This window comes from Salmo salar, chromosome ssa03, assembly GCF_905237065.1.
Source record: "Salmo salar chromosome ssa03, Ssal_v3.1, whole genome shotgun sequence".
Lineage (NCBI taxonomy): Eukaryota > Metazoa > Chordata > Actinopteri > Salmoniformes > Salmonidae > Salmo > Salmo salar.
The window spans coordinates 68,371,013-68,392,992 of NC_059444.1; the positions used below are offsets into that span (position 1 = coordinate 68,371,013).

General features: G+C 43.6%; 1 protein-coding gene across 2 annotated transcripts in view; it reads left to right on the forward strand.

The window, feature by feature from the left end:
* Positions 1–478: 478 nt before the first annotated feature.
* Positions 479–21,980, forward strand: part of LOC106601329 (microtubule-associated serine/threonine-protein kinase 1) — a 60,257-nt gene continuing 38,755 nt past the window's right edge. Inside the window, exons 1-2 of one of the 2 annotated variants that reach the window (XM_045715170.1) lie at positions 479–1,338; positions 11,080–11,108. In XM_045715170.1, coding sequence (XP_045571126.1) covers positions 1,300–1,338; positions 11,080–11,108 — 68 coding nt within the window. In that variant the 5' untranslated portion in view covers positions 479–1,299. Of the gene's footprint in view, positions 1,339–11,079; positions 11,109–12,919; positions 13,056–21,980 lie in introns of those variants that run through there. The other variant, XM_014193449.2, reaches the window with a different exon arrangement.

Here is a 21,980-nt window from a genome sequence, read left to right on the forward strand (position 1 = left end):
CACACTTAACCAACATGGCTACCACAGCATTCTGCAGCAATACGCCATCCTATCTGGTTTGTGCTTAGTGGGACTATCATTTATTTTTCAACAGGACAATGACCCAACACACCTCCAGGCTGTGTAAGGGCTATTTTACCAAGAAGGAGAGTGATGGAGGGTACTGTATATCGTATACAATGTACAACATTTTGATTGTAATGCTGGTAAAAAAAAGATAATGACAATGCAATGGCTCGCAGTAAAACTATCTAAAAGCTAAGGCACTCATTTGTTGGCTACGTGGCGCTGTCCATGGTCCTGAATGACCAGTATGGCCGTTCACACGCATGCGGTTCTCATCGTTGCCCAAATATAAAGTGGTTCACCCCATATTATCCTTCTTATCCCCCCCCATTTACCTGTGGCGAGAGGAGAGGGATGTTACATTCATCACACTGGCCCGGTTGCGGATTGCGCGTGGAGGAGGGGCGTGAGGGAATCCCAGGCATGGAAGGGTTACAGATATCGCGCTATTGTCGTCCGTTATCAAAGGAAGTGAAGGTGGAATAATGAATGGACCACGATATGCAGCCAGGGAGAAGAACATTCTCTCGAATTTTTAAAGGTTGAGCGGAAAGACGATGTGTTTTGTTATGTCATGGACTGTTATTGCCTTGGGAGTCCAGAGAAGTGGATGGATTCCTGGGCGAATCAGCGGCAATGTCAACCGGGCTAACTGAGCTCGAGGAAGCATCTTTGCACGTCTCGCACCGTTGTTCAAGCAGCATCAACCGCGAAATGAACATTCTGGTATATTGTGAACATTTAATGCTGTAGGTGTAACTTATTTTAGACACCGCCAAAGAATTGGTGCAGTAGACTATACTGCAAGCGAAGTCTCTAAAGAAAGGTTGGCGGTGCACAAAGATGTTCTAAAAACAACCGGAAGAAGTGAAGGTGACAGTCGACTATCAACATGGGGATTTATGAGTCATTGACGTAATCATTTAATTAACCTATAGGCTACAGCGGAATAACTTTATTTTAGAGACGTAAAAGCCCGAAGACCCTGCTTGTTTCAGATGCTACGGGACATCCTGGCATTTGGTGGTTTTCAATCGGTTCCTCAACGTGACACTATACGCGCACTGTGCGCTTTGGCTCAAAGCGAGCAACGCCGCCGTCTCGGCTGTGTTATTTGAGTGAGAACCGGACAGCCAGTGGATGCCGCAGAGTTGTTTGGGTCGAAACCGAAACAAGTGAAGGGTCAGGGGGCTGTTTTTGGGAATTCCCCATCCGACTGAGCCTTATTACACCATGGATGACTCGGGAATAATTCGGCGTCGGAGGCTGCAGGTGAGGGTCAGGTGTAATGTGTTTGATAGTATCTCTCATGTCACAGTTAGTTCCATGTAGGCTACACTCATGTCAATAGACATCGTACAGAATGTGCCATTGAGTTGAGATTATGTTTAATACCATTTTTAGGCTAATATGTTAATAACCAATTACCCACACACAACATCCTTTTTAGAGCATGTGTTATAACAACTGTGTTATGCATTTATGACTTCATGTGCTCAGCTGCAGAAATCTTGATTTAATGTATCTCAGCAGAGGTCAAATTCATAAGATACTTGGAACTCTATGTCTATAATAACCATTGAAGGTAATATCTCCATAATGAAAATGTACCCATGCATATTGATATGACATGTTCATATTACTGAAGCCTACGTGTTCATCCATTATGAAGTAGCCTGGTTAAGTACAGTCACCCCTCCCCCTCGGAGTGTGATTCAGTCAAGTGAACTGAGCTGAGTGGTCAGCCAGCCAGCCAGGCAGAGGGCCTTAGGGCATCATTAGGGCTGGGCAGTATAGTGATGAAGAGGAGGGAGGATAGAGAGCTGGGGATGGAGAGACTGGGGATGACCATTACTCAGTTTATTTATTGTGCTGGGAAAATCCACCTCATGGCATTGTCAACACTCTCAATTCCATCCTGTGTGTGTGGGGTCTGTGTCTGTGCACATATGCTTGACTTCACAGTATTTCATTTTTTATTTTACCTGGCAATTCAATTAAGAACAAATCATTAATTACAATGATGGCCTGGCAAGAGGCAAAAGGCAATGTAAGACAAAATGGACGACACATACAGAAGACACTGGCAACAGCACAAACACAACAGCAAACAGACAGTGGATGTGTGTGTGAAGTAAAATACAACAGCAAACAGACAGTGGATGTGTGTGTGAAGTAAAATTCAACAGCAAACAGACAGTGGATGTGTGTGTGAAGTAAAACACAACAGCAAACAGACAGTGGATGTGTGTGTGAAGTAAAACATAAGGCAAAGCAAACTGGTGACATTGGGTGACAACTAGAAACATCTACATGTCTCAACAACAAGCATGAGTCATGAATGTGCATAAGGAAGATGTGTGTGTATGCCAGTGTGCTTCTCTCTGTGTGTTTATGAGGATGGATAGTGTCTGGATGACCATCCTTCAGATTCATCCAACAGCTCATCTCCCTGGAGTCTCATCATCCCAGCCACTCTCACAACCGTTAGTGTCTGTTTAAAATCCCCCTTCTGGCGCATCTCTCATCTCTCTGCGCCATATGGTGACACACCCCACTCCCACAGAGAGCAGGTCAAAGGTCAGCCCCATAATGCACTGCTTCAACATGACTAACATGAAACAAACATCTTTGTATCTACTCCAGACACTATCCCTCCAGCCTCCACACACACACACACACACACACACACACACACACACACACACACACACACACACACACACACACACACACACACACACACACACACACACACACATATACATGTACAGCATGTACAATAGCATACAGGGGAAGGACCGATCTGAATAATGTGTGGGGTATTGAGGATTGTGTGCCAGCCAGTGGGGATGACATGACACTTCCATACTACAGCATCACCCTCCTCCCCAGCCCCTCTCCATCTGTCAGACATGGGACGGAAAGCCAATCACTGACACTGACTGAGGTGATGAGCAGGCCCCTGTCTAGGTTCTGATCAGCCCCCCCAAACTCACTTTCTCACCATTGTCCTTCGTGTGTCCACGAAATGATGGGGCCAGCGGCGGTGTAGCTGTGGGCAGGGAGTCCAGCCTGTATTGTTTCATAACAGCCGGGGCCATTTCTCCTCCGGCTCAGACAGGAGGATCTGAAGGGCATGACATCAGACGACCATTTATAGTGCTGCTGTTTCTCCTATCTCGGGAAACATGGCAGGGTCTGGCAGCAGCATTACTCTCTGCCTGCGCTCTGTCTGATCCTCATGGCTGGCTGGTGTCTTAGCTAGCCCATCTCATTAGCAGAGAGCTTCACAGAGATTACTGCCAGGAAGTGGTCTAGGGGAAGATAATTAAAGTAGCACCATATTGCTGACATTGAGGTGTTGTACAAAAGCTGAAGAACATACGTACATCCAGGTACTTTTTGCAGGTGCTGGAGTTGTAGGTGAATTGATGTTTAATAGAAAGGAAAACGCTGCACACTGTTCCTCATGCTCCCAGGGGATTTTATTGCAACAACGTTTCGACCATTAGGTCTTCATCAGCATCCATATCCCAGCTGGGGGTGGAAGGTTCTATATACAGTGCTTTCAGAATGCAATCAGACCCCTTGATTTTTTCCACATTTAATTTTTTTTCCCCCTCATCAATCTACACACAATACCCCATAATGGCAAAGCAAAAACAGGTTTTTAGAAATGGTTGCTAATTTATTAAAAATTAAAAACAGAAATATCATATCTACATAAGTATTCAGACCCTTTACTCAGTACTTTGTTGAATCACCTTTGGCAGTGATTACAACCTAAAGTTTTCTTGGGTATGATGCTACAATCTTGGCACACCTGTATTTGGTGTGCTCTGTCAGGTTGGCTGGAGAGCGTTGCTGCACAGCTATTTTCAGGTCTCTCCAGAGATGTTAGATCGGGTTCAAGTCCGGGCTCTGAAGTATTCAGACCCTTTGCTATGAATCTCGAAATTTGAGCTCAGGTGCATCCTGTTTCCATTGGTCATCCTTGAGATGTTTCTACAACTTGATTGGAGTCGAGCTGTGGTAAATTCAATTGATTGGACATGATTTGGAAAGGCACACACCTGTCTATATAAGGTCCCACAGTTGACAGTGCATGTCAGAGCAAAAAATCAAGCCATGAGTTCGAAGGAATTGTCTGTAGAGCTGGGGAAGGGTACCAAAATATCTGGGGAAGGGTACCAAAATATTTCTGCAGCATTGTAGGTCCCCAAGAACACAGTGGCCTCCATCATTCTTAAATGGAAGAAGTTTGGAACCACCAAGACTTCCTAGAGCTTGCCGCCCAGCCAAACTGAGCAATCGGGGGAGAAGGGCCTTGGTCAGGGAGGTGACCAAGAACCCGATGGTCACTCTAACAGAGCTCCAGCGTTCCTCTGTGGAGATGGGAGAACCTTCCAGAAGGACAACCATCTCTGCAGTACTCCCCCAATCAGGCCTTCATGGTAGAGTGACCATACGGAAGCCACTCCTCAGTGAAAGGCACATGGCAGCCCTCTTGAAGTTTGCCATAAGGCACCTAAAGACTCTCAGACCATGAGAAACAAGATTCTCTGGTCTGAGGAAACCAAGCTGGAACTCTTTGGCCTGAATGCCAAGCGTCATGTTGAGAAAACCTGTCCCCATCCCTATGGTGAAGCAGGGTGGTGGCTGCATCATGCTGTGGGGATGTTTTTCGGCGGCAGGGACTGGGAGACTAGTCAGGATCGAGGGAAGGGATGAACTGAGCAAAGTACAGAGAGATCCTTGATGAAAACCTGCACCAGAGCTCTCAGGACCTCAGACTGGGGTGAAGGTTCCCCTTCCAACAGGACAACGACCCTAAGCAAACAGCCAAGACAACGCTGGAGTGACTTCGGGACAAGTCTCTGAATGTCCTTGGGTGACCCAGCCAGAGCCCGGACGTGAACCCGATCGCACATCTCTGGAGAGACCTGAAAATAGCTGTGCAATGACGCTCCCCATCCAACCTGACAGAGCTTGAGAGGATCTGCAGAGAAGAATGGGAGAAACTCCCCAAATACAGGTATGCCAAGCTTGTAGCGTCACACCCAGGAAGACTTGAGGCTGTAATCGCTGCCAAAGGTGCTTCAACAAAGTACTGAGTAAAGGGTCTGAATTCTTATGTAGATGTAATATTTCAGTTTTTTTTACATTTGCATACATTTCTAAAAACTTGTTTATTCTTTGTCATTATGGGGTATTATGTGTAGATTGATGAGGGAAAAACAATTTAATCCATTCTAGAATAAGGCTGTAACGTAACAAAATGTGTAAAAAGTCAAGGGGTCTGAATAGTTTCCGAATGCACTGTACATCACAATCACTTGTATTCTATTAATTAAGATTTCTTATTGAAAGGATAAAACTCCTTGAGATGCACCATCCCGTGTTGAAACGTTTACCAGCGCTCCACGTTCTGCTCTGGGCTGAATACACAAGTATATTGTGGTGCATCCGGTGGAACAGTGACTTATGACTGAGAGTTCAACCTCCCCCCTGGGCCACAGCATAGTGTACTATACTGTACACAGCATTACAATCAGGCAATATAAACATGAACCTGAACCGTATTTGTAATGCTGCCAACCACAGCAATCACAGGACAATACAGTCTATTTGAATATTCATTGACATTTGACATATGTTTTGTCATTGTGTCACAAACATCCCAATGTGGTTGCGACTCAGAGGGACCATTTAGACTCCTCAACCCACAGTGCAGAACCTTCTGGAAGAGCAGTCATCCTCGTCACAGAGAGGGGGTAAATATAGACCATCATTGTTTTGCTTTCAAATCTGTGATCAGTCAGTGGGAACGGTACGGTTGTGACAGAGCTCCATCTGTCGTCATTCCGCTCCAGATCCATCAGATTCAGAGCACCAATCTCTACCGTCAGCCAGTCGCTGTGCTTTTAGTGTGTTTAACATTCAGAGAGCGGAAACTCAATTACAATCTCTTTCATTAGTCTCAGCTTCCTGGATTGACTAAGTCAATGACACAATGGCTGGCCATTGATAAAGTCTAGATTTCAGTGTGACATGAGTTTCCCCCCATATGGCCTGACAAAGTGAGAGAGCATTAAAATATTGGTTCAACAATGAAAATCATGTTGTTTGTAGGGCAGTTTGAGGAGGTGATCTTTATTCATTGCATGTTTTTTTATTAGAAAACATGACATTATAACGTACATTATCTGACATTCTGATGCAAATCTAAAGCAAATGAATAGTCAGAAGGGGAGGCACCTTTTGTCAGACCACTCTCCAGACCAGATGTTATTCCATCATATATGAGCTGATTGGATACATTGGCTCTCAAGCAGCTAATCTCCTCTCCTGATCTCATTTGGTCTTTTTGAACCTATACCCTTCCCTGAATCCCTTTACTATATCCCTTTTCCATATCCCACTCCTGATTTGGCTCTGTGGCGTGACCTCCTCTTCAGTATCCCCGGTTCATGGTCCAGTTTCTTTCCTCCAAGGTAGGGCCCTGTCCATGGTGCTGATTCCTTCCTTCAAGGTAGGGCCCTGTCCATGGTGCTGATTCCTTCCTTCAAGGTAGGGCCCTGTCCATGGTGCTGATTCCTTCCTTCAAGGTAGGGCCCTGTCCATGGTGCTGATTCCTTCCTTCAAGGTAGGGCCCTGTCCATGGTGCTGATTCCTTCATTCAAGGTAGGGCCCTGTCCATGGTGCTTATTCCTTCTTCCAAGGTAGGGCCCTGTCCATGGTGCTTATTCCTTCTTCCAAGTTAGGGCCCTGTCCGTGGTGCTGATTCCTTTCTGCAATGCAGGACATTTAAAACTTGTAGTGTATTTTACGTTTTAAAAGGCTTCTGAAGTTGGCAATTGTCACGCTGGTATAAAGGATTTTGGAGACAGGCGCAATAGGGGTTTTTAATACACCCAAAACAAACATGTATACAAAAATACTGGGCTGTACCCAAACAAAAGAGCGATGGTAAACCTCGTTGACCGACATGGGACGATACCCATAATACACAATATATAAAGCACGCAGCATAACCGGTTCACCAACGCATAGGTACTCACACCACCAATGGACATGGGAACAATAACCGACTCCCCAATGGAAACCAAAGGACACATATATACAAATACTAATCAGTGGGAATAGGGGACAGGTGTGTGTGATGAAAGTTCCGGAGGGATCCGTGACAGCAATTTACATTTTGAAATTTCAGACTTGATTTTCTCTTGATTAAATTGTATCAACCCCGACAAACATTTCCATTAATTATAATCAACATAATAATTCACATTTCCTGTTATTTTCCTGAAGTAGAAAACTGGCTCAAATGAAGATCCTACACCTGTAGGGCCATGTCCATGATTCTGATTCCTTCCTCCCAGACAAATAGAAGGTTGCATTCTCTTTGATGCACCACATTGTTCTCTTTGTTGTCTAGACATGCCTCAGACACGCCACAGCAGTAAAGGGCCCTACTGAGGACATCAGACAATGAGCAGACTCATTTTGATTAAATGCTGTAGTCAACGTAGTGCATCCTGCTTTGTTCCTTTGGCTTCATACCTCTATATTCGGAAGGTTTTCTCTTCATTCTTTCTTACTTTAACAAGTCTGCACTTGTAGCATAAAAAGATTTCCGCTCTTTGTGTGTTAAAGCTGTCACGACTTCTCCCGAAGTCGGTCCCTCTCCTTGTTCGGTCGGTGTTCGGCAGTCGACGTCACCGACCTTCTAGCCATCACTGATCCATTTTTCATTTTCCATTTGTTTTGTCTTGTCTTCCTTCACACCTGGTTCCAATCCCATCAATTACATGTTGTGTATTTAACCCTCTGTTTCCCCTCATGTCCTTGTCGGAGATTGTTTGATTGTATGTTTGTGTATTATGTGTTGGTGCGCGACGGGTTTTGTACCCACTTTTTATTCTTTTGTAATTTTGGTTTTGGAGTTTTGTGAAGCACTGATTAAACAACTCCGTTTATACCAAGTTCGATTCTCCTGCGCCTGACTTCCCTGACACCAACACGCACCCATTACAAAAGCGAACTAGATGTTCTCTTCATAATCATGTTATGAGAGGTTACATGACCTGGATGAAAAAGTATGCGCAACGGAGAGTATCTATTGATAGTGCATTTCAGTACAGGCATAGACTCAATATGGATCTATGCAACAGCTCTTAAAGTGGCAATAATAAAGTGATTCACTGGTATGTGCAGTATGACGGGTACGAGCCAGATAGCTTTATGATGTTGGGTCTGAGATATGTTCATACACCTTCCCCATCGCTAGACTCTCTCTGCACTGTCTTCCCTCCATCCACACTTTCAAGTAATGTACAGAGCTCTGATGGCTTAGGATCAATTAGTCAGACCAATGGAGGAGGAGTGAGGAGGAATCAATAGGTTGAATATTCGGTCGTCCTTGTAAAGAGGAAGTTGTTTCTATTAACACGTAAACCCATGGGAGGAGCTTAATATACACCAACAACTATCGATGACCTTCGGCTTGTGCTGGGTGTAAACCTCATGTGAGAATCTGACCGTACAATGGTGAGGTTACTTCTCTTTTGATCCAAAATTATTTATTTCATATTCACTCCTCAATCAAGGTTCTACTGCCTTCTCTCCCAAGCATTCATAGCTTTTACCAACTCTCTCTGGGGTAAGACTAAATCTGTAGAGTGTTCCATCTGACACTTCAAGGTAACTGAGTGTTGAAGGTATTCTGCTATGTGGGAGGTTTGTCCCTGGGATACAAAGACATTCCACTAGACAAGCACACACTGTTGGAGAGGGTTTCTCTAGTTGTTCCAGAGAGAGAACCTTATGAAGAGGATCACACATTATGGGGCGGCAGGTAGCCTAGTGGTTAGAGTGTTGGACTAGCAATCGAAAGGTTGCAAAATCCTTGAGCTGACAAGGTACAAATCTGTCGTTCTGCCCCTGAACAAGGCAGTTAACCCACTGTTCCTAGGCCGTCATTGAAAATAAGAATTTGTTCTTAACTGACCTGCCTAGTTAAATAAAGGTAAATTATTCAGTCTATTTCCTATAGGGGTGGGGGAAAAACTGATACAGTTACATATCGCAAACATTATTTTTGGATGATTTTAAGTATTGATTTGTAATAATAAAAAATAACACAAATAATTGTAGGTAGAGATAGTCGGCTGTACCTGCGCCAAAACTCTGGTATTTTTCATCCTATAGCTTGTTCTCCATCTTCCTTTTAAATAGTGAGCCAACATGCCTTCAGCTGTTTTATTTCCATGACTGATCAGAACTCATTTTATCATGCTCTCTCGTCTCTCTGCAGCAGGCATATAGTGAGCAATATGTTCGGAACATCAAATCGCAATATAGAATCATGATAATCGCAATACATATCGTATCAGCTCCTAAGAATTGTGATGATATCGTATTGTGAAGTCCCTGGGAATTCCCAGCCCTAATAGCTGATAGTATACATGTAAACACACACACACACACACACACACACACACACACACACACACACACACACACACACACACACACACACACACACACACACACACACACACACACACACACAAACAAACATGTACACTTTAGCTCAAGATGAACCTAATATTGTATTGATTGTCACTGGTAGCCTGTCAGTCATTGCTAATGGAATCTTGACTGAGTCGCCCGTCATTGACAGGAGTGGATGTGGAGTGGCTAATGCATTAATTAGCGCTCTACACAACACACAGCTGGGAAGCGGGCTCAGTTAGTCACCAAAGTGATGCCTGTGAGCATTTGGACTTTCTGGATCCTCTTTTCTCTCCATTATCTCTCTGTTCACCTCTTCTTGGCCTTCTCTCTCTTGGCCCCTCTCTTCCCCGATTTATTTTGCAGTACCTCTTGGTCAATTTGCAATTTTTCTGTCTCTTTCATGTTCTACATGTATGTCTGGGGAGAGTGGGAGTCTGCTGCAGTGAATGTGTGTAAGAAGTAATCAGTCACGGCCACAGACAGAGGCAGAATCAGGCTCTGGTGGAGGCTGAAGCTCTAGGCACCACAGAGCTTAAAGGGATACTTCATTCCAAATTTCAAAATGACAAATTGGTTTCCTTACCCTGTAAGCAGTCTATAGACATGGTATGACAGCAATCCATGCATTACTTTTATTTTCCTGGCATTGTTTCCAAATGCTAATGTTTTAGCATTTGTGGCACAAATCCCATTCAAGTCATGGTATTAATATTAGCATTTTTGGCACATCATGTGCAAATCCTCCGAAAATATCTAAAATTGACGGTGAAGCTCAACAATGTCACTTATAGATGATTTGAACATGATGCATGAAAAACGCAAATATCGGTACCATGACTTGAATGGGATTTGTGCCACAAATGCTAAAACAGTGCCAGGGAAACTACACCAGTGCCTCAGTTAGAAGCATTTCAAAGAGCCAGCCTGGGCTGGTGTAGGATTTAGCACTTCTCAGCATTTGCTGCTGTTCCAGCCCAGTGTTCTGGGTCCATCTGGGACCCAGGGGAGAGATTGGGGTGTGGACACACTGTTCTGCTCTGCTGGGGGAACACACAGAGAGAGCGAGAGAGAGAGAGAAAGAGAGAGCGAGAGAGAGCGGTAGAGAGAGTGTTGGTCCACTTCAAAGCACTGGTCCACATTACTGAAGCACACACTCACATATACAAGCACATAATGCACTTACCCATCCTCTCTGTTCTGCTGTTTCCTGGTTTCTCTCCCTCAACAGAATTCACAAAGACACACAGAATACCATGTACTGTATATATTAATGTACTGTATATGTGAGTCTTTATAGCAGAGGCAAGGTCCAACTGGACTAAGAGACTGAAGGGAGGTGTCATATCATAACATTCCATTGCTTAGCTTATGTACATATGTGGTGAGGTGTCTGTTTCTCTGCTTCTAACCACCTCGTAACCTGTGAATCCCTCTAATGTTACCAGTACCTGATCTCTGTTGTCCTCTTTTTTTCTGCCTTTCTTCCAGAAGGATCTGCCACTGCCCCGCAAGAACAGCAGGTTAGTACATCCTCCCTCCCTCCTGGCCAACTGGGCACTCCCTATGAAACACACCCCGAGCCAGGGGAAGTGTGTGTTTGGAAACAGCAACTCTTTTATCAGCCGAGGGCTCTACTGTCCTGGTTGGAAGATTTCATCCCTGTTGAATCCCTGTTGAGACATGATTAGCATTTCAACACCCTATTGAGGGTTTGAGGATACTTGAGAGGTACTTAGAGGGGAATTATAATGAATGCAGGAGGCAATCCTGCCGTGTGTCTGGGTAGACAGTGGTCTGCGTCTGATTGCTTTCCATGGTGCTGAAACACTTCCTCCTCTATCTTTGTCTGTCTCTCGCTCTGCCTCTCTCGCTCTGTCTCGCTCTGCCTCTCTCGCTCTTCTCGCTCTGCCTCTCTTGCTCTGTCTATCGCTCTGTCTCTCGCTCTGCCTCTCTCGCTCTGTCTCGCTCTGCCTCTCTCGCTCTGTCTCGCTCTGCCTCTCTTGCTCTGTCTATCGCTCTGTCTCTCGCTCTGTCTCTCGCTCTGTCTCTCGCTCTCTCTCTCTCTCTCACCCTCCTTCTCATACCCTAGCTTGTGTGTGGTAGGGAAACAGCCCCAGTGTGTTATTGTCTGTGTCAGCAAGACAAAGATTTGGCTGAAATGATTTATTGTGTTAATTAAATGTTATAATATGTTAATAATGTGGTAGATTAAGCTTTTATCATTCTATCATTGTGTGTGTGTGTGTGTGTGTGTGTGTGTGTGTGTGTGTGTGTGTGTGTGTGTGTGTGTGTGTGTGTGTGTGTGTGTGTGTGTGTGTGTGTGTGCGCGCACGCTTGTGTGTGTTTATAATCACAGCATACAGAACACAGACCCAAGCTGTCTCTCTGTGTAGTCTCTGTCCCTGCTTCCATCCAGTCCCTCACTCTGCCTTTCTCTGTAACCCGTCTCTTCCCCCTGCCCACCCACACCATACCCCTGGGAAATAAACCAGGAAATGAACCTGAGAGCCGTGCTGACCTCTGACCTCAATGACCACTGGTCATCTCCTCTATCTTTCCCTCACAGTGCTATTCAGCTTTCATTTTGTCCCCCATTTAGTCATCAACTCTATGCTCTCCTCCAGAGATGTACCATCTGGGTTCATTCTGTTTCAGTCTGGTTCCCATTCTAGGCCTCCCTCCCCTTAGACCAGTATCATCCATATCATCCATTATAGATGAGCTCACTGGAGTAGGCCTCACATTAATCTACTGCCTTGATCTATTCATCTGGATGGGGTGTCTCCTCTATTGCTCTCAGTAGGCTTGTATTTATCAGCACTGTTGTGGTTTTACATTTGTTTGGATGAATTATGGAATGGATGTGCACATATCTAATCTAAAATATCTGTTTTTTGTTATGTACGACACGTCCACTTGTATACACACATATTGCAGATAAACACACACACCTCTACCACCTCCTAGCATCAGCTTCAATTAACACGCTCTGGACTTCTTTGAGTGTCTTCTCCTTCTCCCTGGGATAATGAATTCATCATCCCTTCCCTTGCCATGGTCCTTACCCTTGAGACACGATCCACAATTCCCCGTCTGCTTTTTTGTTCCTATTTAAAATCAAAGACAGCCTCAGCCTCCCTCCCTCCCTCCCTCCATCCCCCCCCTCTCTCTCTCTCTCTCTCTCTCTCTCTCTCTCTCTCTCTCTCTCTCTCTCTCTCTCTCTCTCTCTCTCTCTCTCTCTCCCTCTCCCTCTCCCTCCCTCCCTCCCTCCCTCTCCTTTACTGTCGTTTGTCCACCGCCACATCACTCAGACACCGGTGCATATCTAAAGGTTGAGGGAGCGTTTGCGATGACATTTTCAAGGGACCCTGCTGCTTCCTGACTCTCACTTCTCAACTGCTCTCGTTGCTTAGCATTACGCTAAGCTACCCTCACTACGCAAGCAACATGTTCCGACGCACCAAAAGGTACAATATAAAACAAAGGGCACTGTTAAATAGGTCAGTGTGTCCTGAGGGGTGGGGGGATTCTGTCTTTGTAATACGTGATGTTGTTCCCTATCCTCCCTTTTGTTTTTATCCTTCTCTTATCCCTCCCTCTCTCCATCACCTCATCTATCTGTTTCTCTCCCTCTCTGTGTTTGTGTATCAGCTAAGTGTACATGAGGAGGTGGTTAGCATTGACAGTGCGACTGATGTGTTTGTGCTTATAAGGTCACCGAGTGTGTGTAAGTGTGTGTGTGCATGCGTGCGTGCGTGCGCGTGCGTGCGCGTGCGTGTGCGTGTGCGTGTGCGTGTGTGTGTGTGTGAGTGTCCATCTGGTTTTGTATTTCTGCTCAGTTCTGCTGAGTGAGGCTGTCGAGTGGCTTAGAGTAGTGTTTATGAAGATTGCTGTGTCAGTGGTTCTACAGACATCCAGCTAAGATAGGACTGTAGCATTATTTGAGGCTTAAAACCTGTTACGGCTACTAGCGGAACGTTTAGTGAAACATCCGGTGAAATTGCAGAGCACGAAATTCAAATTAAATTATTACGGCGAAAGCAAACCATGTGATTATCTGAGGACAACACCCCACCATACAAACACAAACACAAAGTCAGAAATAACGATATAATTCATGCCTTACCTTTGAAGATCTTCTTCTGTTGGCACTCCAATATGTCCCAGAAACATCACAAATAGTCCTTTTGTTCGATAAACTCCTTTTTTATATCCCCAAAATGTCAATTTATTTTGCGCGTTTGATTCAGAAAAACACTGGTTCCAACTCGCCCAACATGACTACAAATGATCTAATAAGTTACCTGTAAACTTTGTCCAAACATTTCAAACAACTTTCCTAATCCATCCTTAGGTATCCTAAAACTTAAATAATCTATCAAATTTAAGACGGAATATACTGTGTTCAGTAGCGGATAAAATCAAAGTGGCGCGAGCTACAGGTCGCGCGCCCCAAACAAAAGAGTCCACTTGGCTTGACACTCATTCTGAATAGCCATACTTCTTCATTTCTCAAAGGAAAAATATCAACCAATTTCTAAAGACTGTTGACATCTAGTGGAAGCCATAGGAACTGCAACCAGGTGCCTCATGAATCTAGTTTACCATAGAAAACCAATAGAAAACACAGTGAACTCAAAAAAAATTCTGGATGGTTTGTCCTCTGGGTTTCGCCTGCCAAATAAGTTCTGTTGTATTCACAGACATTATTTTAACAGTTTTAGAAACTTTAGAGTGTTTTCTATCCAAATCGACCAATTATATGCATATCCTAGCTTCTGGGTCTGAGTAGCAGGCAGTTTACTTTGGGCATGCTTTTCATCAGGACGTGAAAATACCGCCCCCTATCCCAAAAGTTAATATAGTTTCTACTAATCAGTGACTCAAATGAAAGTGACTGTTTGATTATATCCATGGCTCTGTTTGAATCAGTTTGACTCAGTGATGCTGAGATAAACTCTTTGTTGAGCAATGACTGTAAGGGGATACGTACAGTTGAAGTCGGAAGTTTACATACACTTAGGTTGGAGTCATTAAAACTCGTTTTTCAACTACTCCACAAATTTCTTGTTAACAAACTATAGTTTTGGCAAGTCGGTTAGGACATCTACTTTGTGCATGACACAATACATTTTTCCAACAATTGTTTACAGACAGATTATTTCACTTATAATTCACTGTATCACAATTCCAGTGGGTCAGAACTTTACATACAATAAGTTGACTGTGCCTTTAAACAGCTTGGAAAATTCCCGAAAATAATGTCATGGATTTAGAAGCTTCTGATAGGCTAATTGACATCATTTGAGTCAATTGGAGGTGTACCTGTGGATGTATTTTAAGGCCTACCTTCAAACTCAGTGCCTCTTTGCTTGACATCCTGGGAAAATCAAAAGAAATCAGCCACGACCTCAGAAGAAAAATTGTAGACCTCCACAAGTCTGGTTCATCCTTGGGAGCAATTTCCAAACACCTGAAGGTACCACGTTCATTTGTCCAAACAATAGTATGCAAGTATAAACACCATGAGACCACGCAGCCGTATTACCGCTCAGTAAGGAGACACGTTCTGTCTCCTAGAGATGAACATACTTTGGTACGAAAAGTGAAAATCAATCCCAGAACAACAGCAAAGGACCTTGTGAAGATGCTGGAGGAAACAGGTGCAAAAGTATCTATGTCCACAGTAAAACGAGTCCTATATCGACATAACCTTAAAGGCCGCTCAGCAAGGAAGAAGCCACTGCTCAAAAACCGCCATAAAAAAGCCAGACTACGGTTTGCAACTGCACATGGGGACAAAGATCGTACTTTTTGGAGAAATTTCCTCTGGTCTGATGAAACAAAAATAGAACTGTTTGGCAATAATGACCATCGTTATGTTTGGAGGAAAAAGGGGGAGGCTTGCAAGCCGACGAACACCATCCCTCCCGTGAAGCACGGAGGTGGCAGCATCATGTTGTGGGGGTGCTTTGCTGCAGGCGGGACTGGTGCACTTCACAAAATAGATGGCATCACGAGGAAGGAAAATGATGTGGATATATTAAAGCAACATCTCAAGACATCAGTCAGGAATTTAAAGCTTGGTCGCAAATGGGTCTCCCAAGTGGACAATGACCCCAAGAATACTTCCAAAGTTGTGGCAAAATGGCTTAAGGACAACAAAGTCAAGGTATTGGAGTGGCCATCACAAAGCCCTAACCTCAATCCAATAGAACATTTGTGGGCAGAACTGAAAAAGCGTGTGTGAGCAAGGAGGCCTACAAACCTGACTCAGTTACACCAGCTCTGTCAGGAGGAATGGGCCAAAATTCTCCCAACTTATTGTGGGAAGCTTGTGGAAGGCTACCCTAAACATTTGACTCAAGTTAAACAATTTAAAGGCAATGCTACCAAATACGAATTGAGTGTATGTAAACTTCTGACCTACTGGGAATGTGATGAAAGAAATAAAAGCTGAAATAAATCATTCTCTCTACTGTTATTCTGACATTTCACATTCTTAAAATAAAGTGGTGATCCTAACTGACCTAAGACAGGGAATCTTTACTAGGATTAAATGTCAGGAATTGTGAAGAACTGAGTTTAAATCTATTTGGCTAAGGTGTATGTAAACTTCCGACTTCAACTGTAGCTCTCTGACACAGAATATTCCAAAACAGTTAGTTCTAGCCATGATCAACATAATTTTGCTTTAATCTCAGAGAAGTTCTCCTACTGTGCCCCAGTCCCTCTGACTCTCAATGACTTCATTCTCTCCTGCTGATTGGCCAGGGATTAGGCTGCCTCTGGTGTGTTATTACTGCAGTTTTAACACACACACCAACACACACAAGCACCCACCAGACAGAAAATACTCGACTTAGTCAGCATGCTGATTAACAAGAAGTCTGTTGTGCTGATGGTAGTAGTTTCATATGAATTTGTGTGTTCAATCATCTCATAGTGCCCCTATATTATTATTTTCAAACACATGTCTATATTCCAATTACACTGCAGTGTAATAGATCTATCGGCCTGTGTTACCATTTTAAGTTAGGAGTTAAGTTATCAACATCATTCCCTATTTGTTTTGAATGGACATGCCATTATCACACTACATTATCTTCCAGTCACATCCTCAAGTCAAAGTGGCTTAGCAAGTGAGGAGAGAGAGTGAGGGGGAAAGAAAGCGTTAGAGAAAATGAGAGAGAGGGAGAGTGAGGGAGTGAGTAAGAGCACAGGGCCCAGGGGTAATATCTCTATCTCAGCCTCCATCAAGGACCAACACACTGGGGTTATGTGAGCAGTGAAGACATGCACAGGCCTCTCTCTCTTCCTCTCTCTCTCTCTCTCTCTTTCCCTCTCCTTCTTTCTTTCTGTCTGTATCCAGCTCTTTACAGTTTAAACACGAAAGAGAGGATGACAGAAAGAGAGCTAGTGAGCGAGAGAACGTCCTGGGATGAGTGTCTATTCAGCTGTAGTCAGGCACATGCGTGCACACGAGTCTCTCCTCTTTTTATGTGGGGGTGTATGTGTTTCCGTGTGTGTGTGAGCTAAATACAGATGTAGTGGGTGGGTGTATTCAGGATGGAAGGAGTGAGAGGTAAAGAAGATAAAGAGTGAAGGAGAGATAAAAGGAGAGATAATGAGTGTTGATAATCAGACAGTGTATGTCCCTCAGGTGCTGGGCTCAGGTGTACCTCATCACAAAAAAGATCAGAGCGAAAACAACACGTCTCCATCCCCAACCCCTCCCTAGAACACACACACACACACACAAACACACCTCCACACACCTCCACATACCTCTCCCTCTCTAATGGCCACATCTTAGCCCTTACAAACAAACAAGGCCATCAGAACACTATTACACAGTACTTAAAGGTAGACTCAGTAATATGAGGTAGATGCAGAAAGTAAAGAGCGTAGTGGGTCAATTTCTAAGAGCATTGAAGCACAAGGCTCAACTTCTCCACTGTTTTGGTGCCCTGGCTGCCATGTTGTTCACAGTGTGAAGCGAACCCGTGCACATATTCAGATACTGTGTGTGACTGTGAGAGTGAAGTCTTGCATCTCATTTATCTCAATATATCTCTGGTGCTGCTCGTGGCAATGTCATTTCTCTGAATCTACCTTCAACCAATACCACACATATCACACATCAAAGGAGGTAAGTGGGGTGTCAAGATACCTGGGCCAGACCAAAGAATCCGTCCTTCTGAGTGGTCCCCTGTCTCTCAGGGGATGTTTGGATTCAATAGCAGTAGCTTTTGTGGAAGTGGTAGCATTACTCCTCTCTTAGAGTAAAAATCCATTCTGTGGAGTAATGGGGCTTTTATTCTCTTTGATCTTCTTTAGTCCCATCGGAGCCTGACTTCAGTTCCAGGAAAAGTCTACCCCCTCAATACTGAATCTGAAGAATGCCACTCTTGACACTGTCCTGTTTCTCTGTCAGCCTCTATGTTTCTAGACAAAATAAGGGATCTTTGTTAATAAAAGACAATAACAAGAAGCTAATGTTTTGTCTCTGAGACTGCAACATCAAAAGCTGTTCTAGCTTTGAAGTAAGCCCCTAGACCAGTGGTATTCAATGTTGGGGTTGTAATAATAAATAAATAAATAAATAAGAGTGAAGATTATTGTATGGGACAATATACAAACGTTTTTGAGAAAGATCATTTGAAAATTGTTATTTTATTGAGTAAATGTATTTATGGTTTCTTTTTTTTATTGGAGTGCCGATGGGGTGGCCAGAAACTCTTGGCGAATACATAGTTTGAATATCACTGCCCTAGACACTGATCAATGGTCTGTTGTGACTTCTCTTAACTGGCTATAGCCCCACAACAGTATGTCATTGGTTGAAGCTCAATGTTAAATTCAGGTACACAACACACTCCCCGCCTCTGGTCATGAGCCATCTGGGTTGTTAGAATTAGGAAAACAATAAAATGTCTTTCCCCGACCTAGCTCTATCTAGGAGTCGGACAAGAACAAGACTTCAGCGTCCATAAAGTGACTATTAGACTTGCCACCTTTTCGACTGAATATGTTTGTAGGGGCAACAGTTTTGGTTAAATGTATAATTTATCAATCTCACGTGCTCATTTCTGTCCATTAAGAACCGACGATGTGCTACCCTTTTGTTACATTTCTGACAACGCTAACACCCAGCTAGCACAGTGGATCTGGGCTGAGAGTCGGGGCACTCGGCTGAGCGTTAGACTTGGCCGACGTCATGTGGGCCGAGTCTGGGCCACCTTCAGCAGTATTACTAATGGCTAGGTTGTGGGGATTGAGCTCGGGCCGATTCCGGTGTGAGTGATTTAGCCCAATGTATTACTTGGGGCTCGGGCCGATTGTGCTTACTCTCTGGCAGATGATTACACAGGCTAATTCATTAACATTTCAATATTTATTTATTTTTCCATATTTTTTCATCGTTTCTGTGATAAAAAATAAAATTAACATTTAAATAAAATTCTTTAAGTAGTATTTTGAGCATTAAAATCTTTGTGGACGGGCCCTCCTGAGTGGTGCAGCGGTCTAAGACACTGCATCGCTAGAGATGCTGGTTCAATACCCATGCCAGACGTGACACCCACTTTTTTACCTTTATTTATTTATGCAAGTCAGTTAAGAACAAATTCTTATTTTCAATGACAACCTAGGAACAGTGGGTTAACTGCCTTGTTCAGGGGCAGAACAACAGAATTGTACCTCTCCTGGGGCCGTACGGGAGTTGCAGCGATGGGACAAGACAATTAGATATGATGAAAAGGGGGTAATAAATAAATAAACAAATAAATTCTGTTATTTAAAAAAAATTGTGGATGTGTATAATTTGTATGTATAAAATGTATTATAGTAATATTAAAAATGACTAAATCAGGAAAAATGTTATACATTTATTTAAAATTGCATCGAGCCTCTTCTGGAGGGATTCTGGTAAAATGCCGGCAAAGTCGGCTGAATTCCGGTAGATGGATGCATCGGGCCGATTCTGGTCAATCATTCATTTTGATTTCCGGCCGAGTCCTGCACCCGATTCCGAGCTGATTCAACCAGTTATGCCCCCCCGGAAAAGGGCCGCTTCTGGGCAGATTTCTCATTGCTAGCTGGGCACCTTTTAAGCCGAATTTCAAGAGTTCTAAAACCAGACCAAAGCACTTGGATTGCGCAGCAACAGCGCTAGTAGCTAGCTTTCACCAGTCGGATGAGAGGCAAGCTACAAGCAAAGGAAGCTTGCTATATTTTGCTATGGAAGGTTTTCCACATGGCTGAAGTCATCTGTGTAAACTGTTGGCCTTGAAACTTGCATGTAATCAGAGCACAAACAAATAAGCACAAATAAGATAGTGAACATCCTTGGGTGCTATTGCCAGTTAGCTAGCCAACTAATGTTAGCCAGTAATGTTAGCTAACTAGCTAGCTACAAGCTAACAAGGCTTTAACATCAGCTGTATGGTAATGAAATTAGGCCACACAATTTGACATTTAACACATTATGTGGTCCAGTGGAGATGTGACAAAGCTGTGTTAGCCAGAGCTCTGCTTGAGGGCTGGCATGTCCATTTCAACATCTGTCAGTGTTTAAACTCTCAGGGACAATAAAGCCACATCCATCATCTGTATATAAAGTGTAGACATACAGTAGGCTGGGACAAAGGTTCCCTCATATATAAAATATACTGTACATTTTCGCATCTTTATCTCTATGTGTGTTTTTAGGAACTCTCAGCTCCGTATATCCATTACAGTAGCAGTATTTCAGTAGTAGTGTAGACAGTTTTCCAGGCTGGGGTGGCATCGCCTCTCCTCGGGTGTCTGTCCAGATTGGGTTGCTGTGATGTGCTGATGCTGGTGACTTTGTCCCAGCCCATGGAGGTCAGGAGGAGAGCATGCTGGGTGATGGAAGGAATGTGTGATTTTAGATTGACTGAGAAGATTCTTGATGGTTCTAGATGGGTATAGGTGTTGAGTGTCAGGATAGAGGACAAGACAAGGCACTCTCTTTTTCACTGTAATATTCTTCTCTCTACCCTGGTTTTCTTTGCTTGGTATGTCATCGATTGTGGTCACATAGTGTAGCCTATACAGTACTATCACAGATAAAACAATGGGCTAGATGTTTCACCGGATGTATAAATCTGAAGCATACGGTTGGAATTTCCACTCACCGCCAAATATGGTGATGAGAGGAAGCCTAGTGGCCGGCAGTGGGAGAAGATGTAGCAAGATGGGTTTTGACATTCTGCACATTTTCTCATAGATGAAAACTGGACAAAGTTTTGTAGACTTTACCATTTGCCAAAGTTTAGAAAAAATGTAATTGTTTAGGGAGTGGTCAATATGTACACAATTGTTACCTGGAGGAAAATGGGGGAGGGTCATGCTTTTACAATTTCAGTCAGGGGGAGGGTTTAGTATTTTTCTATTTTGTCTAGAGGAGGGTCATGTAATTTGTAGTCTAAGGCATTGCATCGCAGTGCTAGAGTCGTCACTACAGACCCGGGTTCGATCCTGGGCTGTATCACAACTGGCCATGATTGAGAGTCCCATTGGGCGGTGCACAACTGACCCAGCGTCATCCGGGTTAGGGAGGGTTTGGCCGGGGTAGGCTATCATTGTAAATGAGAGTAAAGATTATTGTTATTAACTGACTTGCCTAGTTCAATAAAAAAATAACCAAACCTATTGCAATAGTAAATCTAAGTGCTGGCGGTAGACCTTTACATTCGGGGATGTGCCAGATATATGTTTGTTATTTTCACAGCCAAAAATGATTGGCTCAGTGCTTACAGTGGCACAGAAAGGTCTGGGTTTTGATGAATAAATTCAGTGGAGTGGGTGTGTGGTCTTGGTTTAAGCTTCTCTTTTCCAAGCTTAAAAGGATAAACATTTAACACGATGGGCCAGAAAAGGTTGAATACATTGGTCATGCTGTCAATCCAGCATGACTTCTGCCTTGTTCAAAGCAACTGGAAACTCGGAACTGGGAAATCTCAGACTTCAGTGCGTTCAAGACAACTGGGAACTTGGAAAAAAATGAACTGGAAAATACGTTTTGAACAGTCATCCAACTTGGAATTCCAAGTCTGGAACTTGAGCCTCTTTCTAGAGCTCCGACCTGAAGATCACTAACATCATGATTCGACTTTGGGGTTTTTTTCTTTGAGTTTTCAGTTGTCTTGAAAGCACCATAAATTCAGAGAATGCCAGACTTTGATGACAAAGTTTGATGACAAAATTTGCCCACAAAGGACCACCCTTCTGTTCAAGTGAGCACAGCACAACATGGTGAGTTCAGAAATGTCTTGTATGCTGCTGCATAAATGCTGTAAAATGCCAGGGAGATATGTATACTGTAGCTAAGAAAGTAATACTAAGTGTATGTTGTGTAGTAAGCT